At 38.9% G+C, this 25,480-nt stretch overlaps 2 protein-coding genes across 7 annotated transcripts in view; both read left to right on the forward strand.

Annotated features, from left to right (window-relative positions):
• LOC149020148 (uncharacterized) overlaps window positions 1-17,586 on the forward strand; it is a 39,865-nt gene extending 22,279 nt beyond the window's left edge. For 2 of the 5 annotated variants that reach the window (XM_089148236.1, XM_089148235.1), the window contains exon 10: window positions 15,931-17,585. In XM_089148236.1, coding sequence (XP_089004362.1) covers window positions 15,931-16,165 — 235 coding nt within the window. In that variant the 3' untranslated portion in view covers window positions 16,166-17,585. Of the gene's footprint in view, window positions 1-15,930 lie in introns of all 5 variants that reach the window. The other 3 variants (XR_016172155.1, XR_016172156.1, XM_089148237.1) reach the window with 3 other exon arrangements.
• Window positions 17,587-20,832: 3,246 nt separating this feature from the next.
• Window positions 20,833-24,963, forward strand: LOC149020149 (UNC93-like protein 1). Of its 2 annotated transcripts, XM_089148240.1 has the most exons (4): window positions 20,833-21,129; window positions 21,230-22,580; window positions 23,121-23,358; window positions 24,239-24,963. In XM_089148240.1, exons 2-3 carry the CDS (start codon window positions 21,418-21,420, stop codon window positions 23,341-23,343), a joined length of 1,386 nt encoding a protein of 461 aa, XP_089004366.1. In that variant the 5' UTR covers window positions 20,833-21,129; window positions 21,230-21,417; the 3' UTR covers window positions 23,344-23,358; window positions 24,239-24,963. The 2 variants fall into 2 exon arrangements, with proteins under 2 accessions (XP_089004366.1, XP_089004365.1); XM_089148239.1 differs by lacking the exon at window positions 24,239-24,963 and having other exon boundaries at window positions 23,121-23,819.
• The last annotated feature ends 517 nt before the right edge of the window (window positions 24,964-25,480 follow it).

Raw genomic sequence — 25,480 nt, forward strand, 5'->3', positions numbered from 1 at the left:
AAAACCCAACAATCTTCCACTTGGGCTACACTAACACAAGTACCTTTACCTAAGTATTTGGCCATAATGCCCATAATCCTTCATCACTCAGAAAACCTGATTCAACCAACAAACAATTAATGTGAACAACAGCAGGAGATGCTCTTCAATATACGGAACACAACTATCTGCCATTATAGTCATTAACAACTTACTGATATGAATCCTTGGGGTGCATCCAAGAGGTAAAAAATGCAAAACCTTATGTGATCATAAAAGCATTCCCTTTTGTGGGTCCTTTCTTGATCAATGATCAGCCTACCTTGAATTACGTCATAGGTAGAATACTTAGATATTATAATTTGGCAAACCGCCATTGATCGATCTAACATTAATATCTGACTTTAGCAGAACCGCTCATTGGTATAACTGTCTATAGCAAAACCGCTTATTGGCATGACCGTCTATTGGCATAACTGCCTATTGGCATAACCGCCTGTGGCAAAATTGCTAACCAGGATTTAGGCTAAATACCGCCATAAATCAGAATATTGGCTAAATACCGCCAAAAATCAAAACCTAACCAGGATTTAAGCTAAATATCGCCATAAATTTGAACCTTGACTAAATACCGTCATAAATCAGAACTTTGGCTAAATACCGCCATTGTCATTAAAATCTTGGCTAAATACTGCCATTGCCATTAGAACATCAAATGTAGCAAATATAAATCTACATTATTTACTTTTAATCATTACATAAGATGAAAACGAAAAAACCATCTTATTAATGAATAAATTTCATAATGAAGTCAAAGAATGTTGAATAAAAACAAACAACAACAACTCCCACTAAATGAGAGTATCAAAATATTATAAGACACCCATACTGGAAACATGATTTTTAACAACTCCCACTGAAAGTGCCTTAGTAAGCGGAAGACATTTTGATGGTACTTTAAATGACATATATAACTTATCAAAGTCAATCTTAGGCATTCATTTAATAATAATGACAATATATATATATATATATATATATTGCCAAAGAAGGAAAAATTACCATCATGATGGTAAGAGTTGCCGAGTGTTACTACATTTCAACCTTTGGGTTGAGAATGCAGTAGTCCCCTTACAATTTGCAATCACCGCTGGATATATGACTTTGAAAACGCCAACACCTTTGGGTTAATGGTACTTCAAAGTCATCATATTCCTTTAAAAAATGTGCATTATCATACTTTGATGATGACACCTTTGGGTGAACATCATCAATCTACTGCAGTGATTATATATACATTGGATCACAAACTACTATGATAAAATTATATTTTATCACTTTGGTGGGTTCCATATAATTCTCTCATAATATTATGTAATCTTTGTTTGCAGTAATTTTTAATGGGATTCTTTCAATGAGAAAACAATATGCACATCCAATGTAAACAATATACATCATTTTTTTTTAATATATTAACCCACATTAAAAATGAGTGCAATAATAATCTTTGAAAATCTTATTACCTTTGGGTAAATGAAATTCTTTAAATTATTATTCACTCCCACTTATGTACATATACTATCGTTACATAGATGATATCACCTTTAAGCAAGTGTCACCAAACTTTGACGATTATGACAGACAATAGGAAAGTGGAGTGATGCCACTTTGGTGAATTACACTCCTTTTATTATCTCCATCAAGAATTTGTAGTAAAAAATAAATAAATAAAAATACGCACAATATATTAGTATAAAGTACAACCAACTAAGGTGTCAAGTCTCCAATCTCCATACCTCTTCCAAAATGCATTATAAAGAAGAGTGTTTAAGAAGGTTTACAAAACCACATGACATCTATATCATTTTGTAGAATCATCCAAGGGTATCACCATTCAGAGGGTAGAGGATGGGCTAACCCCAACCACAATCTACAGCACAGTAACACCTTATTTTGTCAAGTCAAAAGCCAATAAAGAAAGGTTATTCCTAATCACTTGGTCCACCATACACTTAGGTATAATTAAAGACTTTCATCAACTTTCCTCATCTTGCTACTAGATGATGTTGACTATCTTTAAGAGAAATAAAATTTTAGATTATATCCTTTCATGTTCCACACACATACGCCATGAGCCGTCCTTCTTTGGAGTGAGTAATGTCGATACAACACATGGACTTGAGCTCTTTTGAATGAATCCTTCATGTAGCGACTCATCCACTTGTCGTTTGAATTCATTGTGCTCCACTAGGCTGAGGTGATAGGTCGGTAGGTTTGGTAACACTAAACTTGATACCAAATCAATGGCATGCAAAATATCGTGCATAAGAGGTAGCTCCTTAGGCAACTCATCATGAACCACCTCAGGAAAATCAGAAGGTAACTCTTTGATAAGTGAAGGGAATATCACCTTAGGTTGAGGGGTAACTTCTCTTGTAACAAGAGCCACTACCAGCCCTGTGTTATGGCTAGTTTGAATGAACTCCTGGTGTTCAAGCTTTACCTTTTGAGAGTCACCAACATGCTTATTAAATGTAGGTTGTTCTCCAGTGAAATAACTCCGTATGTGCTCTTCGAGGGTTGGTAGCACAACTGGAATCCTTTGGGTCCCTCTTCCTGTATTCATCCGGATAGGAAAGTTGGCTACAAAGTGAGTTGGCTGGGATTCTTCACCAAGTGGAGGGTGTGGAGCATGAGTAGAGGCAACAACTCTAGCCTTCATTGCTGAGAATCTCTCTTCCACTTGCTTGTGGCTTGCAGTGATTTGGTTGCTCAATTGTTGCAACATCCCCATCATTGCTGCCTTAAGGTCAGTATCCTATCCAAAAGTTTCACTCCCTGTCATAGCTTTGATACCAAATATTGTAGTACTGTATTTGATTGATCAAAACAGTAGCCAAATAGGACCTTTCACAGTGAATAAAGTTCAGATTTGATAGACTTAAGATGAAATAGAAGTTAGATGTGAAAGAGCGCTGAAACTAGAGTGGTTTTATAAGGATAATAGCATAACAAAACGGGCTAAATAGATCTTCAAAATAAGGGCAAAACTATGATGAAGAAATTGGAAGGACAATATGAGGGACTTGAAAATAACAATATAACATCTGGGCTTCACACTGCAGGGTGGGTCGATTGGATCGAACACCAACCTACCTTGATCAAACATAAGGAGTCTCCATAGAGAAGGAATGCTAACAAAGCAATTTGATTTCAATAGATGAGTTGTGTCTTCACCTCTTACATGAGTCTCTTTATATAGCATTCTAAAGAGACATAAACATTAATGGTAACATCCAACCACTAGCTAACACCACCTACCTATTAATAACTCAGCTACTATCTAACTCTTTGACAGAGGAAAACTCCTTTGACAATGAGTTCTTTTATTTTCAAACCACAACCCCTTTTATTGAATTTTCAAAAACTAGACTTGGGCTTAGGTCTAGACTATGAAGTTCAACATATGTGGGTTAGCTTTAACCCACTAAAACAGTCCTAGCCCATGAAAGCCATAGGCTGAATTCAGGTGATAGCTTTAGGCCTTTGATGGGCCTAACCCAATGGGCTTTTTGTTTCCTAAATATGTCTTTAATTCTGCATCAGTAGGTAGACAAAATCTCCTATATCAAAACTTCTCTCCATGTGCTTCTCGTCATACACTTTTTTCATGCAATTTTGTGCCACTTGCAACTGTTCTCGTATTTGTTAAGAAGTTGATCCCGCATGTTGCGTTCTTTGTTTACTGATTTCACTTGAGTTGGGCCAGGGACATACGACAAAGATGGAGCCTGACCATAAACTATTTCATAAGGAGTCTTTTTTGTTGTAGAATGCACGCTAGTATTGTAACAAATTCAGCCCACAATCCAATGAACCCACTCCTTTGGCTTTTGACTAGAACACCTCAAGTACATCTCCATTGTCTGATTCACCACCTTTGTTTGATTGTCCAGCTTCGGATGATATGATGATGAAAAATTGAAATGGGTTCCTTGCAAACGGAATAATACCTTCCAAAATTGACTCTTGAAGACTTTATTACTTGAGCCACTGAGGGTGCCGAATATGAATGGGTAATGGGACAGAAGCATGCAAATTTAGAAAGTTGATCTAGCACCACAAATATGGTATATTTTCCCTTAGAATTTGACAATCCATCTATAAAATCCATTGAAATATCAGTCCATACCTAGGTGGGAATGGAAAGTGGTTGGAGTAGGCCTGCAGGAAAGGTATTTTCCTGTTTATGTCGTTGACACATGTCACATTGCTTGATGTGCTCTTTGATTTTCTCCTCGTTCCATTCCAATATAAAATGGAGAGATTTGAGATCACTTTCATGGGTGTGCTAGCTTGTAACTCCACTATTATAGGAATTAGTGGAGAATCTTCCAACAGAAAAATTCTATTTTTGAAAAACAAAACACCTTTTTTGTAATTCCACGGTGCAATTGCCTCCCCCTCTTCTATACATTTCCAGATTTCTTGCAATTTTGAATGTACCTCCTCTTTAATTGGATCGAGCCACTGTGGACTAGGCTGGATGTTGGAAGTTCTCTCCAATTTCTCCACGCTTAGATAATGCATCCGCCACCATATTGTCTCTTCCTGATTTATAGGAGATCATGTCCCACTAATTTGACTAACCATCTCTGTTGGGCTGGTGTAGTGATCTTTTGATCTCATAAATATTTCAAGCTTCTTTGATCCATCATCACAATAAACTAGTAAATAATGCCTCCAATGCTGCACTGCAAGAACCAGAGCAAGCATTTCTTTTTCATAAGTGGTATTTTACCTTGCAATGCATGGCTAAAGAAAAGCTATCAGCCGTCTTTCTTGCTTAAAAAATCCTCCTATACCAGTGCCAGATGCATCACACTCAATCTCAAAAGATTTAGAAAAATCTGGGAGTGCCAACATAGGGGCCTGGGTCATTGTCCATTTGAGTTGTTCAAATGCTTCTTCAGAACTTGGCTCCCATTTGAACATTCCTCTCTTTAGCATGTTGGTGAGAGGGGCTGCGATTTTACTGTAATTTTGGATGAATTTATGATAATACCCTGTCAATCCCAAAAAGCTTTGCAATACCTTTTCTGATTTTGGCTTGGGCCACTCAAGCATGACTGCTATCTTTTCTTGGTCCACCACCACTCCTTTGCCGATGATGTGCCCCAAATATTTCACCTTCTGTTGGCAAAAACTACATTTTCCCTTCTTTCCATATAGTTGGTGAGATCTTAAAATAGAAAGCTGACATGTTCTAGATGTTCTTCCAAGGTTTTACTGTAGATTAGGATATCATCAAAAAGACTGGTAAAAACTTACAAAGATATTTCTTGAAGATGGAGTTCATCAATGCTTGGAAGTTGAAGGAGCATTGGTCAACCCAAGTGGCATTACCAAATATTCATAATGACTTTGATATGTGCGAAAGGCCGTCTTCTCAATATCTTGCAAGTGCGTGCTGATTTGGTGATACTGTGATCTCAAATCAAGTTTGGTGAAGTAACCAGCTCCGTGTAACTTATCCAGCTATTCATCAATCGTAGGCATTGGAAATTTATCCTTTACAGTTGATTTATTGAGTGCCCGATGATCTACGCACATTTGCCACCAATTGTCATGTTTCTTTACTAACAGAACTGGGGAAGAGTATGGACTAGTACTTGGACGAATTACACCTGTTCCATTACCATTTTCTCGATCTCATTCTTTTGATAATGGAAGTACCAAAAAGGCCGAGTTCAAATGGGCCCGCTTCCCTCTTAGGAGGAAGCCCTTTTGGTTCTTGAAAAATGTCCTCATAAGCCTGCAATAGTTGCTGGAATTTGGTGGTTGCAACATCAGAAAAATCATTTAAAAATTCCATACCTTGTTTGTCCATCACCTGCATGGATAGGGCTTTAATGTGGAGTAAGTGGCCCTCTTTCTTTTTCTGAAACTCTTTATTAAACTCAGCAATATCTATCACTTTGTCCTCTGCTGATTTCAGACCTTGTAATTCCACCATTCTTCCATCCATATTGAAAGATATCCAAAATTTAGAGAAATCCCACATAATGGAGCCCAATGTACTTAACCATTGCGCTCCCAATACCGCATCCTACTCCTTTAATGGTAGTAAATGTAAGTACCATTTTTGGGATTCCCTGCAATACCATGTGAACTCCTCTGCAATGTCCAGAGCTTGTTAATTTTTCTCCATGAGCCACAGCTACTTTAAACTTGCCTTCACCATTGGGAATTAAACCCATTTTGTTAGCAATACGGGTATTTAAAAATTGTGCGTACTACCTGAGCCAATAAAAAATATTACCCGTTTGTGGCCCAACTTCCCTTGAACTTGCATGGTTTGAGGATTTCGCGTTCGTGAGATCGAATGAATGGATATTTTTGGTACTGCCTCTTCTATTTCATTAGTGTCGGAAGCTTTGTCTCCCTCACTTTCTGGCCCCATACCCTCAATTTGAAAAAGGTTTTTGCATCAATGCCTAGGATTCTACTTCTCCTTGCAATTAAAACATAAGCCTTTAGATTGTCGTTCACTTAGTTCATTTGGTGACATTTTTTTAATTCCATGGTGGGGTGACTTGAAGTAGGTACAGTTGAGATGGTCTTCCGTGGTTCTGTTGGTGTACCACGATTCATGGATTGAGCTTTTGTCTCATAAATATGAGCAAGACCAATCACTGCCGATAAGCTTGCTGGTCTACAAGCTTGCACATCCACCTTTAAGCTATCCTTGAGTCTGCTAATAAAACAACCAACTTGTTGTGCTTGCGTCATCCGACCCACTCGAATTAATAGTGTTTTGAACTGGGTTTGATATTCTTTAACTGTTCCAACTTGCTGACTTGGTTAGATCTCCAGAAAAAATATTGAAATAAAGTGGGGCCATACCTCATGTAGAGTGCTTCTTTAAAATCCTCCTATGTAAGGGTTCCTTTCTCTTCTTGGATCATTTGAAACCACACTTGGGCATCACCTTCTGGATTGAAGGATGCAGGTGGAACTTTCTCCTTTCAGTAGTATGGTGAAAATCAAAGAATTGATCGGCACGATAGATCCAACCCGTTGGATCCTCCTCGCCGTTGAACTTGGAAAATCTGCGTTCACCATTTTCGGAAGATAGGTGCCTAAGGTTCAATTGGATGATCCTATAGTTGGGTTGTTATTGGTATGACCTCCGTGCTGATGTGATTGATTATGAGACAATTCCCCGTGCTTTTTGCCACCAGCCATGTTGTCCAACCTCGTATTCATTTCGGCAAAAAAATTGCTGCATCAAATCCATCATCTCCTGGAATTTGGAATCTTGTGTCGCAACCATCTTGCCCAGATCAGCTTCCACGCATTCGAGCCGCTGTTCAGTGGAGGTTCGCTCTGATGCCATTTTGTTACGAGCACTAGATTGGGTGGCCTTGCTTCGACCTCTTCTGTTAGATGGAAGGGATAACAAGGATTGGTTTCTTTGAGTGAACCAAGCTCCCAATAAGCATATGCTTAATTTGATAATTATCCTCCTTATTCCACTACGTTAATTATTCCATGTATAATAACACTCACACAACGGCTCTCTAAATGCAACAACTTTCTAAACTTGAGAATAAGTTACCGTTACAACCAAATAACCAATTCCCCACTCCTAACAATTTAGGAAAAACAACCTCAAAACAGCCTCCTAAATATTTATTCCCCTTAATAAAAGGCATACCCAGTGCTAAAGCTCCCACACTGTGGGGTCTGGGGAAGGGATTTTCTAGGCAGCCTTACCCCTGCTTTTTGCAGAGAGGCTGATTCGAACCCGCGACCTCCAGCGCACAATGGAGAGACTCCACCATTGCACCAGGCCCGCCCTTCACAAAACTACCCAAATATTTATTCCCCTTAATATGCTCACAAGACTTATTCAACCTGCTACAATTGCTGACCTTTCCATCCTATATTCTTGCTAGAAATAATCCACTGTTGCCATGTCATCACTTGAAAGACGCATCTCGTGAAATAAAGGAATCAGGAAAATATTCTTTATCGATGTCACTGTGAAGAATATGCAAATAAGAATTGAATTGAGTCTTAACCTCATTCATAAAAGCATAAAAATTAGAGAAAGCTCTGAATAACGTTAGTAGATCTAAAACAAGAACTGGACAAGGACCCCGTATATCTGAATGTGCTGAGAAAAAAGGTTGGTTTAGACCATTTATTGATTTTGGGGGACTGGCGGACATGGTGAAACTTCCAAACTAACTGAACTCACAATTCAAACTAGAAATAGACCAAAAAGGATGATCTAAACGCCTAAACTCTGCGACAATGGATGACCCAAGTGACAGTGGATGTGGTGAGGTGATGCTACACTCAAGCATGCTACAAATGAAGAATGACCTATGATTAGATTGCTGTAGATCTGACCTTGAAATTTAGGTCTTAGATAAAGTCTGAAAATTCCAGAAAATAGGGAAAAAGGTATGGGGCTTAGGGTTTAGGGGTAGAAGAAGGGTTTCAGTCTTCCTTTTTTTTTGGGTGGGGGGTGGGGGGGGGTGTTAGGACTATGGTTAGGATCGAAAACTAGGTGAGGGGTGGGGAAAGAGGTTTCCTAAAGGGATTGGGATTTGGAGAATTAGGGTTTGGGGATTGTTTTTATTTGGGGGTGGGGGTGTTGGTGGTGTTGCCATGGGAAAGGGGAAGGGAAATATGAGGCTGCAAGTAAGAGAGGTAGGAGGTAGGCACTGGGGGTGGGGGTTTATTAAACTTGAAGAAGAAAATGGGAGTTTGAAGAACTTCAAGTTGCAGAAAATTATACACACACACAGCCGCAAGTCTCCCCTCCTAGGGAAACCCATGACTCCTCTCTTGGCACCTTCCAATTCTCAAATTTTACTAATCATCAAAAAGTGTCTTCTTTTCAAGCAAAGGGCTATCTTTATAGCCTTACATGAAGGATTCATACTAGGACTCAAACTTTAGAAAACACATCAAACTAGGATTTCTACTTGGACTCAAATTGGAAAGCAAAACAAACTAGGACTCTTAACTAAAGTAAGTGCTAACATATAAGGACTTCTAATTTATAGAGGAATCCCTTTTAAGATAGGACTCCAACTTAGGAATCCAAACAAAGAGGGACTTCTACTTTATTTGGGACTCCCACTCTGGTAAGCACTCTTGCATATCTCATCCTAGGATGATTTAAATTACAAAACAAGAGTAGGAATTTGTAATTTTTGGGTTTTAGGGTTTCTAGTGGAATAGATGTTTTGCAGAATTTTCTAGGGTTTAGGTTGGTCCAGTTGAGCTGAAATTGGGAGGAAAGTTCACAAGGGTTAGGGTAATGATGTTCCTAAAGTTCGGAACAGATCTAACGGTTAGATCTAGGTCTAGGAAAAGTCCAAAAATTCCAGAAGAATTCTGGAAAATAAAAAGGATATGGGGAGGTGAGGGGATGCTACTGCAGGGTTAGGGGAAGGGGGAGGGATGATTTGTGATGGGGGTAAGGGGCTGTAACTTACTGCTTTTAGGGTTCAGGGACGTGGATAGCCTGCGGATGGAGAAGAATAAGGAAGGCTAGGTCTGGGTGGGTTTATTATAGTTGTGGAAGAAGATAGAAGGTTCAGTATTAGAAATTCTGCAGAAAACTCCTTCAACAGTGGCCGCAAGTTCCCTCCAAGGGAACCCACGACTTCAAACTCTTTGCTCTTCAGTTCTCAATTTTACTCAATAAATGTAATCTGCCTTGTTACATTGTAGAAAAGCTTATTTAGCCTTTTGAAGGAACTCACACTAGGATTTCAACTTGCAGATTAATTCAAACTGAAACTCCTAATTGACTTAGGACTTTTACTCACAAGGAATCTTCACATCTCACTCTAGAAGATTCCAAACTGAATTCTAGGAGTAGATATTGAATCTTTCCAAGTAGTAGAAGGAAACTAGGTTACTCCCTTACAAGTTAGGGGTCCCAACCTAACAATGAGTCTTCGATAACTCTACAAATAATAACTTAAACTCAAAAATAAACGTAGATCTATGGCCCGACAGACATACTGGACCCATCTATCTAAATCCTAAGTGTAGTTTGTACTCAATCAAAAAATAAAAAACTTACCAAAATACCCCTATGCTTGGACAAAATGCCTGGGTTGCTGGCAGGGCCGTAGGGTACTTAATAAGTTCCTTGGGCCCTCTTTTCAGGGTCTTGGATCTGGTTCACATCAGAGAAATAGAAGAATTAAACTAGATAACCACAGTCCAAAGGATAATAGTACAGAACCAAATTGCAATAAAAAGATAGGATGGGTGATACCTGGACAATGATACGGTAGGTTTCAGGCAGCAGTTCGGGTAAGTTGTCCCTGGGCTCCCCAGAAGATTCCTCAATAAGCACACTAGTACGCGGGTCCTTGTAGCTGCAGGTTAGTAATGAAGTTGCGGTATTCATTAAAAGCTAGGTGGACAACAGAGGGTAATGAGACTGAAAGGAGTTTCTGTTTCTTGGCAATCGGAGGCTTGCTTGGACTATCAAGGTAAGATTGGGTTCCAGTGGCAAATGATCAGTTTGATGCAGAGTATGGGATTGAAAAGTTGAATTAGCAGGGAGGTTTGAGGATTGAGGTGGGTGGGTGGGTGGGTGGTTGGGTCTCTGTAGCTGCCGGGAATCCGGGAGAGACGGCGGGGAGAGGGATGCATAGTTCAAAGATCTGGTATAATTCCATCGCCAGGTGGTTAGGAGCATGAGTAGTATTCGGTTCTGAAATAGTATCACTGCCAATATCAGTTGGTGAGAACTCGGTTGGCAGAGGGTTGTCAAACAACATCGGATCCTCAATGGCCAAATCATCCCCAAATAAAGAAGGCTGAAAGGCATCACATGGACTTAAATCTTGCCCATTGTATAAAGCCTGACCACTGACCATAAAGACCAACTTAGTTGAGCTTGAGTTGTCAATGATTCATCCGAAACATAACCCACCAATATAGATGAAAATGCTTCTGGAATGTTAATGAATAGTGGGGTAGATTAGACGTTCCTGAAGGTGTAGTTCTTACTTAACCGAGGCAATCGCTGGCAAGGTTGACACTGGGGAACGTGTGGTGGTTTCTTCCTTGATGGTGGACAGTATTTAGCCTTGTGTAACATCATTCCACAGCAATGGCAAACAATATAGAGTTCATATCTGATGGCTACTCAGGAAGCAAATCCCAATTAATTACAGATTGTGGTGGCTGGACATACCAGTCTTTCTTTGTTGAATAGAACCTTCACTTAGTGGTGTCTGGTGGAAATTCATTGTGCTGTGGGTAATGTAACCAGATGGAACCCCCCCCCCCCTTCAAGAGAACCCCCAAGAGCCTAAAGAAAGAAGAGGATAGATGCCCAAAACCTTACAGCCCTACAGGAAGGCCTAAACACATGGAGGGCAATTTGGTCATTTTGCCAACCCCTTTTCAGCTACTTTTGGTCTAGTTAGATGCAGCATAATTTTTGGAGTCCAATCTACTTTTACTTTGTATTCGACTCCTTGTTTAGAGTCCTAGTCCAAGTAGAAGTGTCAAGTTGAAATCCTAATTCAAATTAGAATCCTTCTCAAGTCGGGAGTTTCTTTTAATTCATGCAGTTCTTATTTATTTAGGAGTCTTTACAACAGAATTTGTTCTGTAATTTGCTTTTAAGTTGAATCCTAGTGTGAGTATGAGTTCTATTCCAATTAGAACTCCTTGTCTTGTTGAGTCCTGGTTGGAAATTCTTCATTGTAAAGGCTATAAATAGCGCCACTCACTCGTAAAGGAATCTGTTGATGATTAATAAAATTTGTGATTGAAGATATTGAGGGGAGGAGCTGTGGATTTTCCCTAGGAGGGAAGACCTGTGGCTGTGATGTAACCAGGATTGATAAGTATAGAGACACCCCATAATTGGGTCCAAGGCAGCCCATGAATCATGAGGCACCAAGAGCTGGCCTAATTCCCTAAGGGGTGTTTTGGTCATTTTACCACCCCCTTGAGGTCAAAGTGGTATAGTTAGCTTCCCTATGCTGTAGGAGCTAGAATCTATTTTTGGTTTTCTAATTGAGTTAGTAGTTACGGTCCTGATGTAATTTGGAGTCGAAGTAGGAATTCCATTCCCATTTGGATTCAGTGTTCTATGCTGTTTGGAGTTGGAATCTATTTCTGTTTTTCTAATTGAGTTAGTAGTTAGGAGTCCTGATGTAATTAGGAGTCCAAGTAGGAATTTCATTCCCAATTGGATCCCTTGTTTTAAGTAGGAAGTATACTTGTGCAAATCTCCTGTTTTGAGTTCCAAGTAGAACTCCTCTTCTAGTTGCTAAGTAGAGTTTTAGTCATAGAAGGAATTCTACTTCAAATTGAATTCCTAACTGAGTCCTATGTAGCCTTCTATTTGTTTAATGAGTCCTATTTTAAATCGTCTTCATGTAAACTATAAATAAGCCATCTCAGTTGTAACATTTCAGATTAGATGAAATTATTAAAAAAGTTGTGCTTGGAGGCAAGGCATGTCATGGATCCGAGGAGGATCCGGACGACTTGAGAAGCTTCAAGCTTTCTGCAGCTTTCAGCTTATTCCTTTCCTGCGGCAGCCCTAAAGGCATCATTAGATCCAGAAACTACTCAACAGCCACCTTCTTTATCAAGTATGTGAAACCCCAGCTCCTCCCCCACCCCAAGACCCTTCCATAACCCCCACGCAAGAGTCCCCTCCTCTCTCCCTTCCATGTGGCACAACATGCCCTCTCCCAATCCCAAAACCCCTAGGATACCCGATGCCTTTCCGTATCCTTCTCCCAGTTGGATTGCACCCCTTCCCTCCCTCATCCAATACCTCCTCTTCCCTCTAGGACCGGACTCCATTGGTTTTCTAAATTTCGGCAATTGATCTTCAAGCTCTAGATACCCTCACTCTAAGGTTGGAAATTGAATTCAAATACTAAACAGGATTCTATTTTGAATCAAACCCTAGCACCATCCTGGCCAAATCTTAGTCCCTTCCAATCAATCCTAGCTGCTGCCCTTTCTAGGGTCCTAGACACATTAGGAAACCTACCTTTAGGAACCCTGGCTTGGGAATCGAGTTTGAAACTGGTAATCCTCAGAATCAGATTTAATTTCCTAATTTTCCAAGCCCTATCCCTGTTGATCGAAGTCTATTCCCTACCCTAGTCAACCCTAAATCATCCATAAACCCTAGCTTTTCTCTGAACCCTTAACTTGGAAGTCAGCTCTGAATTCTACGTTACAGCAAGGGTTTGAACTGCATTTTATACGCTCAACAGTCCTAATCCTACCCTAATCCTTGCCAACCCCTCCGAGAACCTTGAAACCATCTAACCAGCCCTAGACCAATAACTGCAGGGTATATTTGACCCTAGACAGCTGCTGGTCTTTGTAGAGTTGACTGAAATTAGACCTAAAACAGCAAGGTTAAACCCTAAATTGCTGCTGGTTCTATTAGAGAGGATCTTGAAGACTGGCTGCTGACCTATCAGGCTGTGTGTGTGTGCGCACTTATAAATTTCTGCAGATTTCGAGTCTTCAAGCCCCTATCGTCTCCTACAGCAAGTTAAACCCTACCCCTGCTCCTATCTCCCTTAATCCTTCCTTACCATCGCAGCCCTTATTGCCAATTCCCTAACCCTAAATTCTGCAAACCTATCCCCCCTTCCCTATTGCACTCCATCTTTCCCCTTCCCTTCCATTCCCTGTGGCAACATTTCCTTCACCTCCCCACTCCTTTCCTTTAAACCCGTCTCTTTCCCAGCCCCTTCCCTTCTCTATTTCTTTCTCTTCTTCCCCCCCCCCCCTTTTCTTTCTCCTTGCGGCAGCACGAGAATTCCCAGATTTCTAAAACCCAGACCCTTTACTCAATACCCACCCCCTTTAGGAACTAAATTCCCCTTCCCCCTCCCTACCTCGATCCTCTATCTCAGTCCTTTCCCTTCTCCCTAAACCCTAGCCCTTATTTCCTCTTCTCTTAAAACCCTAGAGGCCCTAATGTTATTTTCAATCATACTTTACAAACCCCTCATCCCAACCCTATGCCACTTTAGAATCATCTCCCCCCCCCCCCCCCAATCCTTCTAGAAACCCTAGAATTGAGGAAATGCTAATTGTTTAAACCGTTGAATTCTGGAATTGAGTCTGAATATTGAAGTAAGAGAATTCAGACTTAATTTTATTAAAACCTAAACCTACTGGCTGAACCCAATTCTTCTTCCCCTCATCCTTAATCACCCTAGACCTCAAGAAACCCTAGCCACAAGGTGTAATTAGCCCTAATCTGCTGCTGTCCACCTCTGAATTGCCCTAGAAAACTTAATTGCAGCGTGTTTTTGAGCCCTAATTTACTGTTGAATACAACTTGATTGATCTTGAAGACTGGCCCTCAATTGGGGGTTACATCAGTGGCACAAAGAATTCCCAAAACTCTTGCAATGCAGGATACTGCCTGCTTAATCCTATCTATGGCTGCACAATCAGGTGGGGTAGGACTCAACTGAACCCACGACGGTATCTTCTCTCTTTCCTTCTTGTTAGTCAGATTATCATTGGAGGGAAGGTGTAGCTCCAGCATTACTTGGTCGAACCACCGGGGGGCTATCGACCTTGCTCTATTTTGTGCTCCCACAGTAGAAGATTCCACTTTAAACGTGGCTCAGTTGTAAGTTGTAACAATCACCACTGCTTCATTAGGTTCCCACAGTAACGCTAGCAATGAGTTCCAAAACTGTAGAGGGAGCGAGGTAGCAGGAAGTGAGAAGCTTGTGTATCCATTTCACCTGGTCGAATGCTGAATCTAGAATCTCCCCCCCCCCCCCCCCCCCCCCACCAAAAAAAAAAAATCAGTTGGCGGTGGGGTCCGAGAGAGCTACTTGTGGCGGGAACGCTTGTTTCCTTGGAGTCTAGAGGACCCAGCAACGTTTGCAGATGGGGTGTGGGAAGGGGAGTGGCAGTCCACTGTATTGAGCTCTGCTCTGATGCAACAATGGTGCAGAAAAAGAGTTCCACAATGTAGCAATGCAAGAGGGAAGCCACATGAAAGTAACCACTTTCCTGATGCCAGTAACATTCAAGCACCAGAATTTAGCAACTGTAAGGTAGCTGAGGGGAGCTGCAATCATCAGATTAGAAAAGAAAGCTGAGAAGCCAAAATTGGCTGTAAGGAACATGCACCAATGCATAGTGAAACAAAGTGAGGGAATTAAATGAAGGTTTGAAATAAGAGACAAAGAAGCGGGATTTGAGCGACGGAGATGCAGAGACCAAGGGTCTATCACCTTCACCGTGCATGTCACTGGCCAGTATCATGTATCCAGGTGGCACCTAAAGAGAATGTGGAGAAATGAAGAGCCTACAGAGGCAAGGTTAAGAAGAAAATGCAGGAAAACAAATAATTAGATAGAGGGAGGGATTGAAATAGGTGTCCTAACCACATTAGGGCATAGGGAGTTATTGGGTGGGGTTAAGAAGACCCTGGCTGGTTCAGGTAGCACTATTGAGACATTTCTGTAGGGACTTGCAACTTATCAACTTGTTGTCTGGGGCTGAAGTTTGAGCAATGAATGGGTAAGAAATCCTCAACCCTGACCCTAGAGGAGTTAAATGTATCTTGTTGGCTTTGGCAGTTGGTGGTATTTTTATCTTATGACCAGTTAGTAGTTACTTTCGTAAAACTACCCTAGCACTTAAATTTTGACAGCCCATTAGCACTTCAAGGAATCAGTAGTGCTTATGATTCCAGAAACCATTAATGATACCTCATATGTGATGTGTTTATTAATGCTGGTTGGTTCGATATTTGCTTTTCAATGTGCCAGAGATCAAACTTTTTTTCTTCTTCTTCTTTTGGATGAATATAGAGAGCTAACTTGTTGCTTGGGGTTCTCATGTTCATATGGTTTCTCAATGCTGTCCTCATTGATTATGCAGACTGGACAAGAGAGCATCAATATTAGACCTTCGAGTGGATTGCCAGGATCTGGAAGGTTATTCTGTTATGAACCGATTTGCTAAATTCCATGGCCGAAGCAATGCTGATGGGGCTGAGACCTCATCATCCTCTGAGGCAGGTTTAACCCCACAAAAAACATTCCCCCAGAGATATGTTACTGCACTTCCAATGCCTAGAAATCTTCCAAATGGGGTACAATGTCTATTACTTTGATCATATAAATTTATTAAATTTTTTGCCTTCTTTTGGGTCATTGGTCTTCTTCCTCAAAGCAATTCGTGTTCTCCTTTTCATGCCATATGCTGGTACTGAGCATGCACTTATAGAAAGCATCATGAAGAAGGGTTCTGTTGAGTAATCAAGGTTGCCCATTCTGTTCAAATGAGGCCGTTAATGTGAATTTTGGTGTCCTGGAAGTAGCTACAAACCCATGTATATTCTTGATACCTTCAGAAAGTTATAGGAGACTCGGATTTCCCCCATCATTTTGTGAAACAGAAGGGGGACGAAACGATGCACCATCTGGTTAAGGTGAAAGATATGGAGACCGACAGGCAAATTATAGGATAAGCTAAATGTTCAGGTATATAGTCATTCTTATGATGGATCCTGATTGGGATGGTTAGGGTTATTGCTTCTACTGATTGGTGTTGCTTAAATTGCCAGACCAGAGAGGAATTTTATCTTGAAGGTTTGGTCACTGAATCAGACAGTGTGGAGAAAATTCTGCACCATTTAGCTTCATTTCAGTACTGTTTCTGAAGATTCTTAAAAACTCCAGATTAATCTCAGTGGGTGTTCCAATCTTGTTAACATGTACTTTGATAGTTATGTATGGAAGAGTTCTTGCATTTTGATTCTGTTCTTTTCTGCAGTTGGGAAGTAATTGCAGGTTGCAGGATTCCTTTCAGAGTTTCACATGCCTTCACTAATATTCACGTGGTAATAATTAAAAGTGTTCGCTGACCTTGATGACCTTTCCTCTCCTCATTCTTCCTCAAGGACTGGCAAGATCAGTCTTTCTTGTTGAAGAATTAGAGGAAATATATTTTTTCTTTTTTAGTAGTAAATCGAAATATATAATTGAAATTGATGGTGTTGTATATTTTATCATACTAGTGTAATATGGGAATTTAATAATTAAAAAAAAAGAAAAAGAAAAAGAAAAATGGCTGTAGTACAAATGACCTTCTGGAGATTCTTCTCTTGACATTTTCTCTCCCCCCTGACATGTGCACCCTTTGAATACAAACTGTCATTATTGGGGCTTGTGAAGCACACTTTTTCATTTTCTCTTGCTAAGAATGTGCCCATGACCTTCTGGAGACCTTTTTGGTATTTGGGGACGATTTCATTTCACTTGCTTGATGCGATGCTTTGATACTACAAAGCCAATCAAAAAACCCAGAGGGAACTCATCTTTTTGTCTGAAATCTGAGAATCTCCTGGCTCTTTGGAACAAATATATGGGTTTCATGAATCCATGATTAAGTCAGAAGCAATCATTGAAAGATTTGACCCCAAAAAACAAAATCATTAAAAGACAAATAATATGATAACGTTGCAGAATCGTCTTTTAAAGGTTAATAAGGTAGTTTTATGCAGAAAGGCTATATCCACAGAGGATTTTTATTTATTTATTTATTTATTTTTAAGTATACATAAAAACATCTTCTCCATTAAGGGAATAGCTTCTCTGTACAACAGGACAAAGTGCATAAGTTAGGCCCACATGCCCAGATGTTTAGACAAGCAACCATGGCAGTGAGGAAAATAATTTAATCTTGAAACATAATTGGTGTTCCAAAATCTGTCTGCTCTAGTTCAACCAATAAGTGTGTTGAACCAAAAATCTATTTACAAGTAAAACACGTGAGAGCAGGTTGTCTTTATGGACAGGAAGGTGCCTCTGATAATCAAATTATGGATAACATAATTTCTCATAGAGAGGAGTAAATGTCTGAAAGAGATGAAGTTCTCTTAGGTAATTGCAGGAGTTAATGCAAGGTTAATTTGACTTAGCCTATTCTTACAGGATATATATCTGAGTTACTATTCTTAAAGAAGAAGAAACAACCAGGAGGTGATTGATGCTAACCATGGGATGGTCATATACGAGTCCCAATGACCCTCCTCGAAGGAACCAATACAAAAAATTGTTTTTGGCACACTTGATATGGCTTATGGTGGATTTTGTGAAAGCTGACACCATATGTGACATGTCGGACACCAGAAGTGACACATCCATTATGAACTTTAGACAAACCAGCTAGAAGTGACACATAGAGGGGTTTTGGCCTTGATAAATGCAAATCATTAAATGCATAAGATGCTAAATTTAATGCTCTCGCATACATACAGTTGAACAAGGATCGCTTCGTATCAGACGATGATCATGCCGGGAAGTGGGGGTCGACAAGTGACCATCCCACCAACAGACAGTTAAGAAGTCTCTTAAGGGAAATTGTCACCAAGCGATTGACCCAATAGCTTGTTTTCGAAAAGTGCCATATTGGCAACTGATTAAGCTAGACATGGTTGGCTCTGATCCAGGCGGTTCGTACCGATTCGAAAGTCTTAAATATGGTTTGACATAACAAAAACTACAACTTTATCTTCACTTATAAAGAATAAAAGATTCAAGAGACACTGAAAAAAATTGTTGTAGCCAACTTAGTTGGAAACATAATTATCATAAGCTTAACCAAGAACCAAACTTGAATAAATTAGGAAACCAAATGGTCCGACTTTGAAAAATATTTACTCTTTTTTTTTAACTCAATAAGATGTTTTAAGAATAACTTTACTTAAATGGATCATATTTTTTAAAATAATTATCATATCCCAAATTTTGTGATAATTGCTTTCGTTCAATTAATATTTTGCCATAAACGACTCAAATTACACTTTAAGTCTTTTATATATAAAATTGTGAGAAACGCTTACCAATTCCTTTACCCTTTTGTTAATTTTAGGGTCCACAACTTCTTGTCATTTGTGGCTCTTAGTCTTCCTATCATTCGTATCATTTACAATGAAAGACTTGCAGAAAATCTAAGTAGTTCATGATAAGATATTAGTTGATAAGAGAAAAATATTACAAATTTAGTATTCAATAATTATTTTTAAAAATATAATTCATTTGAGTAAGACTTTTAAAAATATTTTATTGAGTAACTTTTTTTTTTAAAATTTTTTTAAATGTCAACCATGAGTAATTTTTCCAATAAATCATAGTGGGGCAAGAAAATTTTACAAGAAGGACTAACAAGCGTGATCACCAGAAAAAGCAAGGCAGCATTGAGTATAACAACATCTCTTTTTATTGTTTCCACTTTCAACTTTGTAACAAAGACCAATAAAAAAGAAACACGACAAAAGATAAAACGGTCCTATTACATCTTTGAAGTTTAAGCGTCACTTTGAATTTTTGCTTCACAACTTTGACCAAAATTGATGACTAAGTGTGCGTTTGGTGAAAGTCTTTTCTAATAATAACATTTTTCTTAGAATAGTTTTCTAATATTTTTATAAAAAAAAAAAGTAGTCTAAACACAATTTTGACTGTTTGGTAAAATTTGTGTTGACATTGAGATTTTTTAATATATATATAAATTTGTGCTGAAAGGAGTTAGAAGTTGCATGTAAATGAAGTTTGGGTTGAATGTCTCACTTATTTTGACAGACTTTTTGTTTTTGAGAAAGTCAAAACAAGTCATAGTTGTTTTGCAAAAAGTCTTCTTAGATAAGAAAATTTGGTCAGTTCATTTATTGAAAACAAAAGAACGACCTACTCTACCAAATGTTTTTTGGCATTCTTCGGCATTCTAAGAACGAAAAACGTTAGAAACAGTTCTTTGGTCCGTTACCAAATGCGCCCCTTAAGGTTATCTATAACCAAAGGATAAGATAAAGTATGTAGCTAGACCAATTCCATGAAATGCATATAATTAGGTCTAAAATCAAAAGTAGCATTCAATTTACCCTAATTCGTAAAATTAGAATGATATGCATTTTGATTGATAGTTTAGATAGAGTTTTATTCTTTGGTGATACAATTAGATAGATAGTTTTTAGATTCAATTTGCCCTAATTCCTAAAATTAGAATGATATGCATTTTCATAGATAGTTTAGATAGAGTTTTTTGCTTTGGTGATATAATTAGACAGATAGTTATTTCACTCCAAACTACATTTCCTCTAGCCTAGAACAAGTACCTTAAAAGCTTTCATTTGATTCACAAATTGTGGTATGCCATGCACAATTAAATGATTTAAGACTCATTGAGAAATAAACTCATCGGACCAATTCGCGGATGGTATAGTCATTTCTTTAGAAGAAATCGATTGAGCTGGTTTTATACTCTCATGACATAATTATTTTTTGAACATAAGTTTAATTTTATGAGAGGTTATACAGTCAAAGTTATCAATTCACAGTATATTTCGTTTATCTAAATGAAAATCATTATTATTAATGCCGTATTAGATGATATAGAATCAAAATAACATATTTGTATTGAGTTGGAATCTTTTATTTTGTTTGTTAGAAGTTTGTGTTCTCCTTACATTTTTTTCATCACATATTAAGAGAGACTTGATTTTTTTTTTTTTTTTCAGAATTTATGGATGAATCTCCTTCCTAATATGTGATAAAGAGATATGAAAGGAAGTAAAGACCTCAATTCATCTGGATTTTAATGATATAAAATAACCATATAATTCGAAACATTAATGACATTTTGCACGAAATAAGTATGATATTAATCAATTATAATCATATTTGAATCGTATGGTCTTCAAAGTTTCCTTTTTTGTTTTGTTGGTAGGAATCTGTTTTCCATACAGAACTGATTCCCAATAAAGCGGGCTTGTGTTTGTTTTGACATTATCATGTCAAATTTCGCATTCTTAGAAGTCAAAACCAAGAATTGTCCGAGAAAAGTTGGCCAGTGAAGCCTCGAGATCTAGCACTAAAAAAGTAAAAATATCTAAATATAGGTAATAGCAACCTTGCTTTCTGGGTTTGAGTCCCAACTCCACAACCCATGCGCAGAACAAACTCCCTGGAGCAGAGTAGAGGAGAAGAGAGAGGCAGAGAGAGACTCTTGAGGAACGACATGCACGTGTTCTTCACTGCAGTAGGAACTGCAAATGCATAAACCTCTCTTGTAAAGGTAAGTAGTTGTGTGGATCACAAGTTATTCACTTTACAATTTCAAAGGATCTCACTCTTCTCGTCCTTCTGTTTTTGGTTTTATTTCCTTAAATTTCCAGTTGATTCATCAATCTTAAATGGGTTTTGGAGGAAGTGAAGAAAAGAAAAGATGGAGGGAGGGTTCAGATTTGCAGTAATCGATGAAGAACAGCAATTTTAGTCTCAGCCCATTTATCTGCAATTTTTTTTAAAACACTGTCGAACCCAAATCAACGAAACTCCAACAGCCATCACCAATCAATTAATCATGGGCTTGGGAGAAACAGAAACCAATACCATAGGAACCTCACAACCAACCCTTTCTGGGTTCAGGTTCAATTCCCCCTTGGTTCAGGTTGTCATGATAGGTCTCGTATGTTTCTGTTGCCCGGGAATGTTCAATGCCCTCTCTGGCATGGGCGGCGGTGGCCAAGTCGACCCAACTGCTGCCAATAATGCCAACACTGCGCTATACACTACCTTCGCCATCTTTGGCATCCTCGGTGGTGGCATTTACAATATCCTCGGTCCTCGTCTCACCCTCTTCAGTGGATGTTTCACCTATGTAATCTATGCTGGTTCTTTTCTCTACTATAACCACTACCAAAATCAAACTTTTGCAATTGTCGCCGGAGCTTTGCTTGGCATTGGAGCCGGCCTTGTCTGGGCAGGACAAGGTGCTATCATGACTGCTTACCCTCCCAAAGAACGCAAGGGTACCTATATATCCATCTTCTGGAGTATCTTCAACATGGGTGGTGTCATTGGTGGCCTGATTCCTTTTGTTCTCAATTACAATCGCTCAGAGGCAGCTTCTGTCAATGATGGAACTTACATTGGCTTCATGTGTTTCATGTTCACCGGGGTTCTCCTCACCCTCGCCATCCTACCACCAAACAAGGTGGTTCGGGATGACGGGACCTCCTGTACTAATGTGATATATTCAAGTGTCTCCGTTGAAACAACTGAGATTCTCAAACTGTTTCTCAATTGGAAGATGCTCCTTCTAATCCCTGCTTCATGGGCTAGCAACTTCTTCTACAGCTACCAGTTCAATAATGTGAATGGGACAGCGTTTAATTTGAGAACAAGGGGATTGAATAATGTGTTCTATTGGGGGGCTCAGATGTTGGGTTCTGCAGGAATTGGGTATATCTTAGATTTCAGTTGTCAAAGTCGAAGAAAAAGGGGTTTTGTTGGAATTGGGATTGTTGCCTTGTTGGGAACAGCAATTTGGGGAGGAGGCCTTGCTTTTCAGTTGACCTACTCGTTGGATAATTTGCCACGTAAGTTAGATTTTAAAGACTCAGGAGCTGCCTTTGCAGGTCCATTTGTACTGTACTTCAGTTATGGATTGCTGGATGCCATGTTCCAAAGCATGGTTTATTGGGTGATTGGAGCTCTGGCTGATGATTCTGAGACTCTAAGCAGGTACTTGCTTGATACTTGTTTGCTTTAACTTGGTCATTCAGCCATATTCATGGCTGCTTTTGATATGTTGGTGCTTTAAAAGGTTCTCACACCAAGACCCCCATGTCCTTTTTGCCACTGATTTCTCATTCCTAAATTCCTTTTGGTTGGTTACCCATTAAAACTACATGCTGCTCTTCGTGCTTTTTATTGCTTGGCATGGAAATGATATAGGGGTGAAGTATCCCTTTATGATTCGTGGTCTCTCTTATTAATCTATTGCTTAATATGGTTCCCACAAGGGAAAGTGATGCATCCCATGTGCCATTTTCATGTGTTATATGGATGAGCTCGCTGTGTGATATATCTATCTTCATTAATTATCTTTTTTTGGAACCCTATCTTGTTTAGTTATTTATTTCTTAAGGGAAAACCCATCTTACAAACAGTGATCTGTTCTCTCCCGTTTGTGTTTTCAAGGAAAGAGCTTGTTTCAATTGTATGACTTTATCATGGGTTGTTCTTTCCTATATGTTTAACTTTTTTTTGTCCAATCTGCAGATACAGTGGGTTCTATAAGGGAGTGCAGAGCGCCGGAGCTGCTGTTGCATGGCAAGTTGATACCCACAAAGTCCCCTTACTAACCCAGCTGATTGTGAATTGGTCTTTGACTACATTGAGTTACCCACTGATCTTTCTGCTGGTCATCCTGGCTGTGAAGGATAATAGTGAACCCAATAAGGCAGAGGATGCTGCTTTTCCATCAGCTCCCCATTCCTGTTAAAGTCCAACAGAAAATGTAATAAATAAATCCTTTTTCCTTTCTTACCCAGTGTAAAATTGGTAACAGAAATTGTAAGAATTAGATGTTAAATATCTTCAGTGTATTAAATGCTTGCTCAAGTTACTGGTATGTGAAATAGGACTATATGCTTTTCCAGTAACCGTAAAAATTCAGTTTTTTTTTTTTCCGACATCTATTGTGCATGACCTTTCTGCCTATTCTATACACTACAATTATACATACACAACTACATGTAAAGGAATAATGGATCTTATTTAGTGTTCTGTTGTATCCACTGAACTCTTCATGTTTCTTATCATTTTGGTCATATGAAACTATCTCAAGATGAATAATCCGATCCCCTATCTGTTAAATATTAGAGAGGAACTCAATGGTGGTTAACCCCTGGAACTGAGTTCAACATTTAGTTTTTTACACTGACACTGTGAAACTGCTGTTAATAGTTTGTTCTGAATTTATTCATTTTGTTTGTTACTCTCTGAGTTGAAATGGTGCATTTTATGGCCAAGAGGATTGATATGGTGAAGCAATGGATCAGAGTTTTGGGCCAGCATCTTCTTTAAACTCGCTTATTGTTTTTAATTTCATTACATGTTTGTCTCTGGTGTATGGTGGATATCACTTTGTGATCGAGCCACATCTATTGCCCTTCTTTTTAGAATAATTACTTTGTTTTGAATTTCTCATTTGTGGCATCCTGATAATGAGTACTGAAGCATTGATGCCCTCTTCCAAATGCACTGTTAATGGGGTTGCATCCATTTATATGTCTTTCAGAGTTTAGATATATCTATATGAGGGTTCTCTTGGTGAATATGTGAAGTGCCTGATGTTCATTCTTTCATATGATGCTGAATTCTAATTGTCAAAACAGGTACTAGATCATCTCCTTCATGTTACTGTTAGATTTTGCTTATTGAGGAGATTGATGCCTTTGCTGGAAAACAAAACGGGTAACATTTTAACTACCAACCTGTCTGCATTGGATACTGACCTGAGACCTCTCTCCACTGCTGAGGAAGAATGAATTCTAATAAATAATATTCGAATGGTTATAGACAGTTAATTTTGAGGATTGAGAGGTTCAAACAGTGTCTTTCATGGGAGGCCTCAGATTTTGAGATATGCAGAAAATGGTGTACATCTTGAAGTTTCAGATTTGGGATTTGGAATTGGGTTTGTATTTTTCCTTGTGACTGCAATTTGAAGAGCTGGGCACCAAGCAGTGGACTTCAAATGGCATGCTACAGAAGCAGGCTTTTTCAAAGATCCCAGTGTAGTTCTTTGTGGTTTTTATCACTTAAATGGTTCATTGCAGAACGTGACATATACATATAATTCATTGTTATTCTTTATGGGTTCTGTTGCTTAAAATGGTTACCACAGCAGGAAGTGATATGCCCTCTGTGGCTGTATGGACGACCTTGCTGTTTTGCTTTATCCATCTTGTACATAATGCAATCTTCAAGTTCTTCTCGATCTTTTTAGAAGGAAGAATCTGTATGGTAATACTCTCTGGTGGTGTTTCTTTTAAATTAAGAGACAACAAATTATTACTTTGAAAAGGACTGGATTGCTGGAGCTGCTCCTGCCTGGCTAATTGATACCCACAATATCCCCCTGCTTTCCCATAAATTTTAAGTTCGTTTCTGACAACAGTGAGTTGTCCTTTGGTTGGTGCTTTTCCCTAGACTCTATTTTATGCCTATACTATACAAACTAATTGAATCCATTTAACTCTATGTATATAGAGAGAGATTGGCTCAGAGTGTTTTTGGTCATTCCTTCCTTTTCCCCAACTTGATTGTTATCCTTTCTAATTAAATAGATCTTGGCATTTTCTTGTTTCTTTTTCAGCAAAGTGCCTGTGTTCTTCAGGGCTTGGGTTAGATAACTACAACTCTCTACTTGTTCTTTAAGCACAGTAGAGGAAAACATAAGAGGAGCACACAAATGAATATAAAAGTGAAGTCAACTTCAAATTTCAAATGGCAAATAAACATTCAAATTAAGGATCCTCCAAGCAAGCAGAATACAGAAGCACACCATTGAAAATAAGCAAAGAATGAGGGAAAGAAGTTGGTGACGTTCTAGCAAAGTGATCCTTGGCTCCTTG

Source organism: Hakea prostrata, chromosome 3 (assembly GCF_041222555.1).
Source record: "Hakea prostrata isolate BN-2017 chromosome 3, UWA_Hpros_2, whole genome shotgun sequence".
Taxonomy (NCBI): domain Eukaryota; kingdom Viridiplantae; phylum Streptophyta; class Magnoliopsida; order Proteales; family Proteaceae; genus Hakea; species Hakea prostrata.

Excerpts from the sequence above, each read along its gene's own strand:
- LOC149020149 (XM_089148240.1), top strand. The coding sequence starts at position 21,418 with ATGGGCTTGGGAGAAACAGAAACCAATACCATAGGAACCTCACAACCA. Across the intron at positions 22,581-23,120 it reads GATTCTGAGACTCTAAGCAG|ATACAGTGGGTTCTATAAGG; the intron begins GTACTTGCTTGA and ends TCCAATCTGCAG.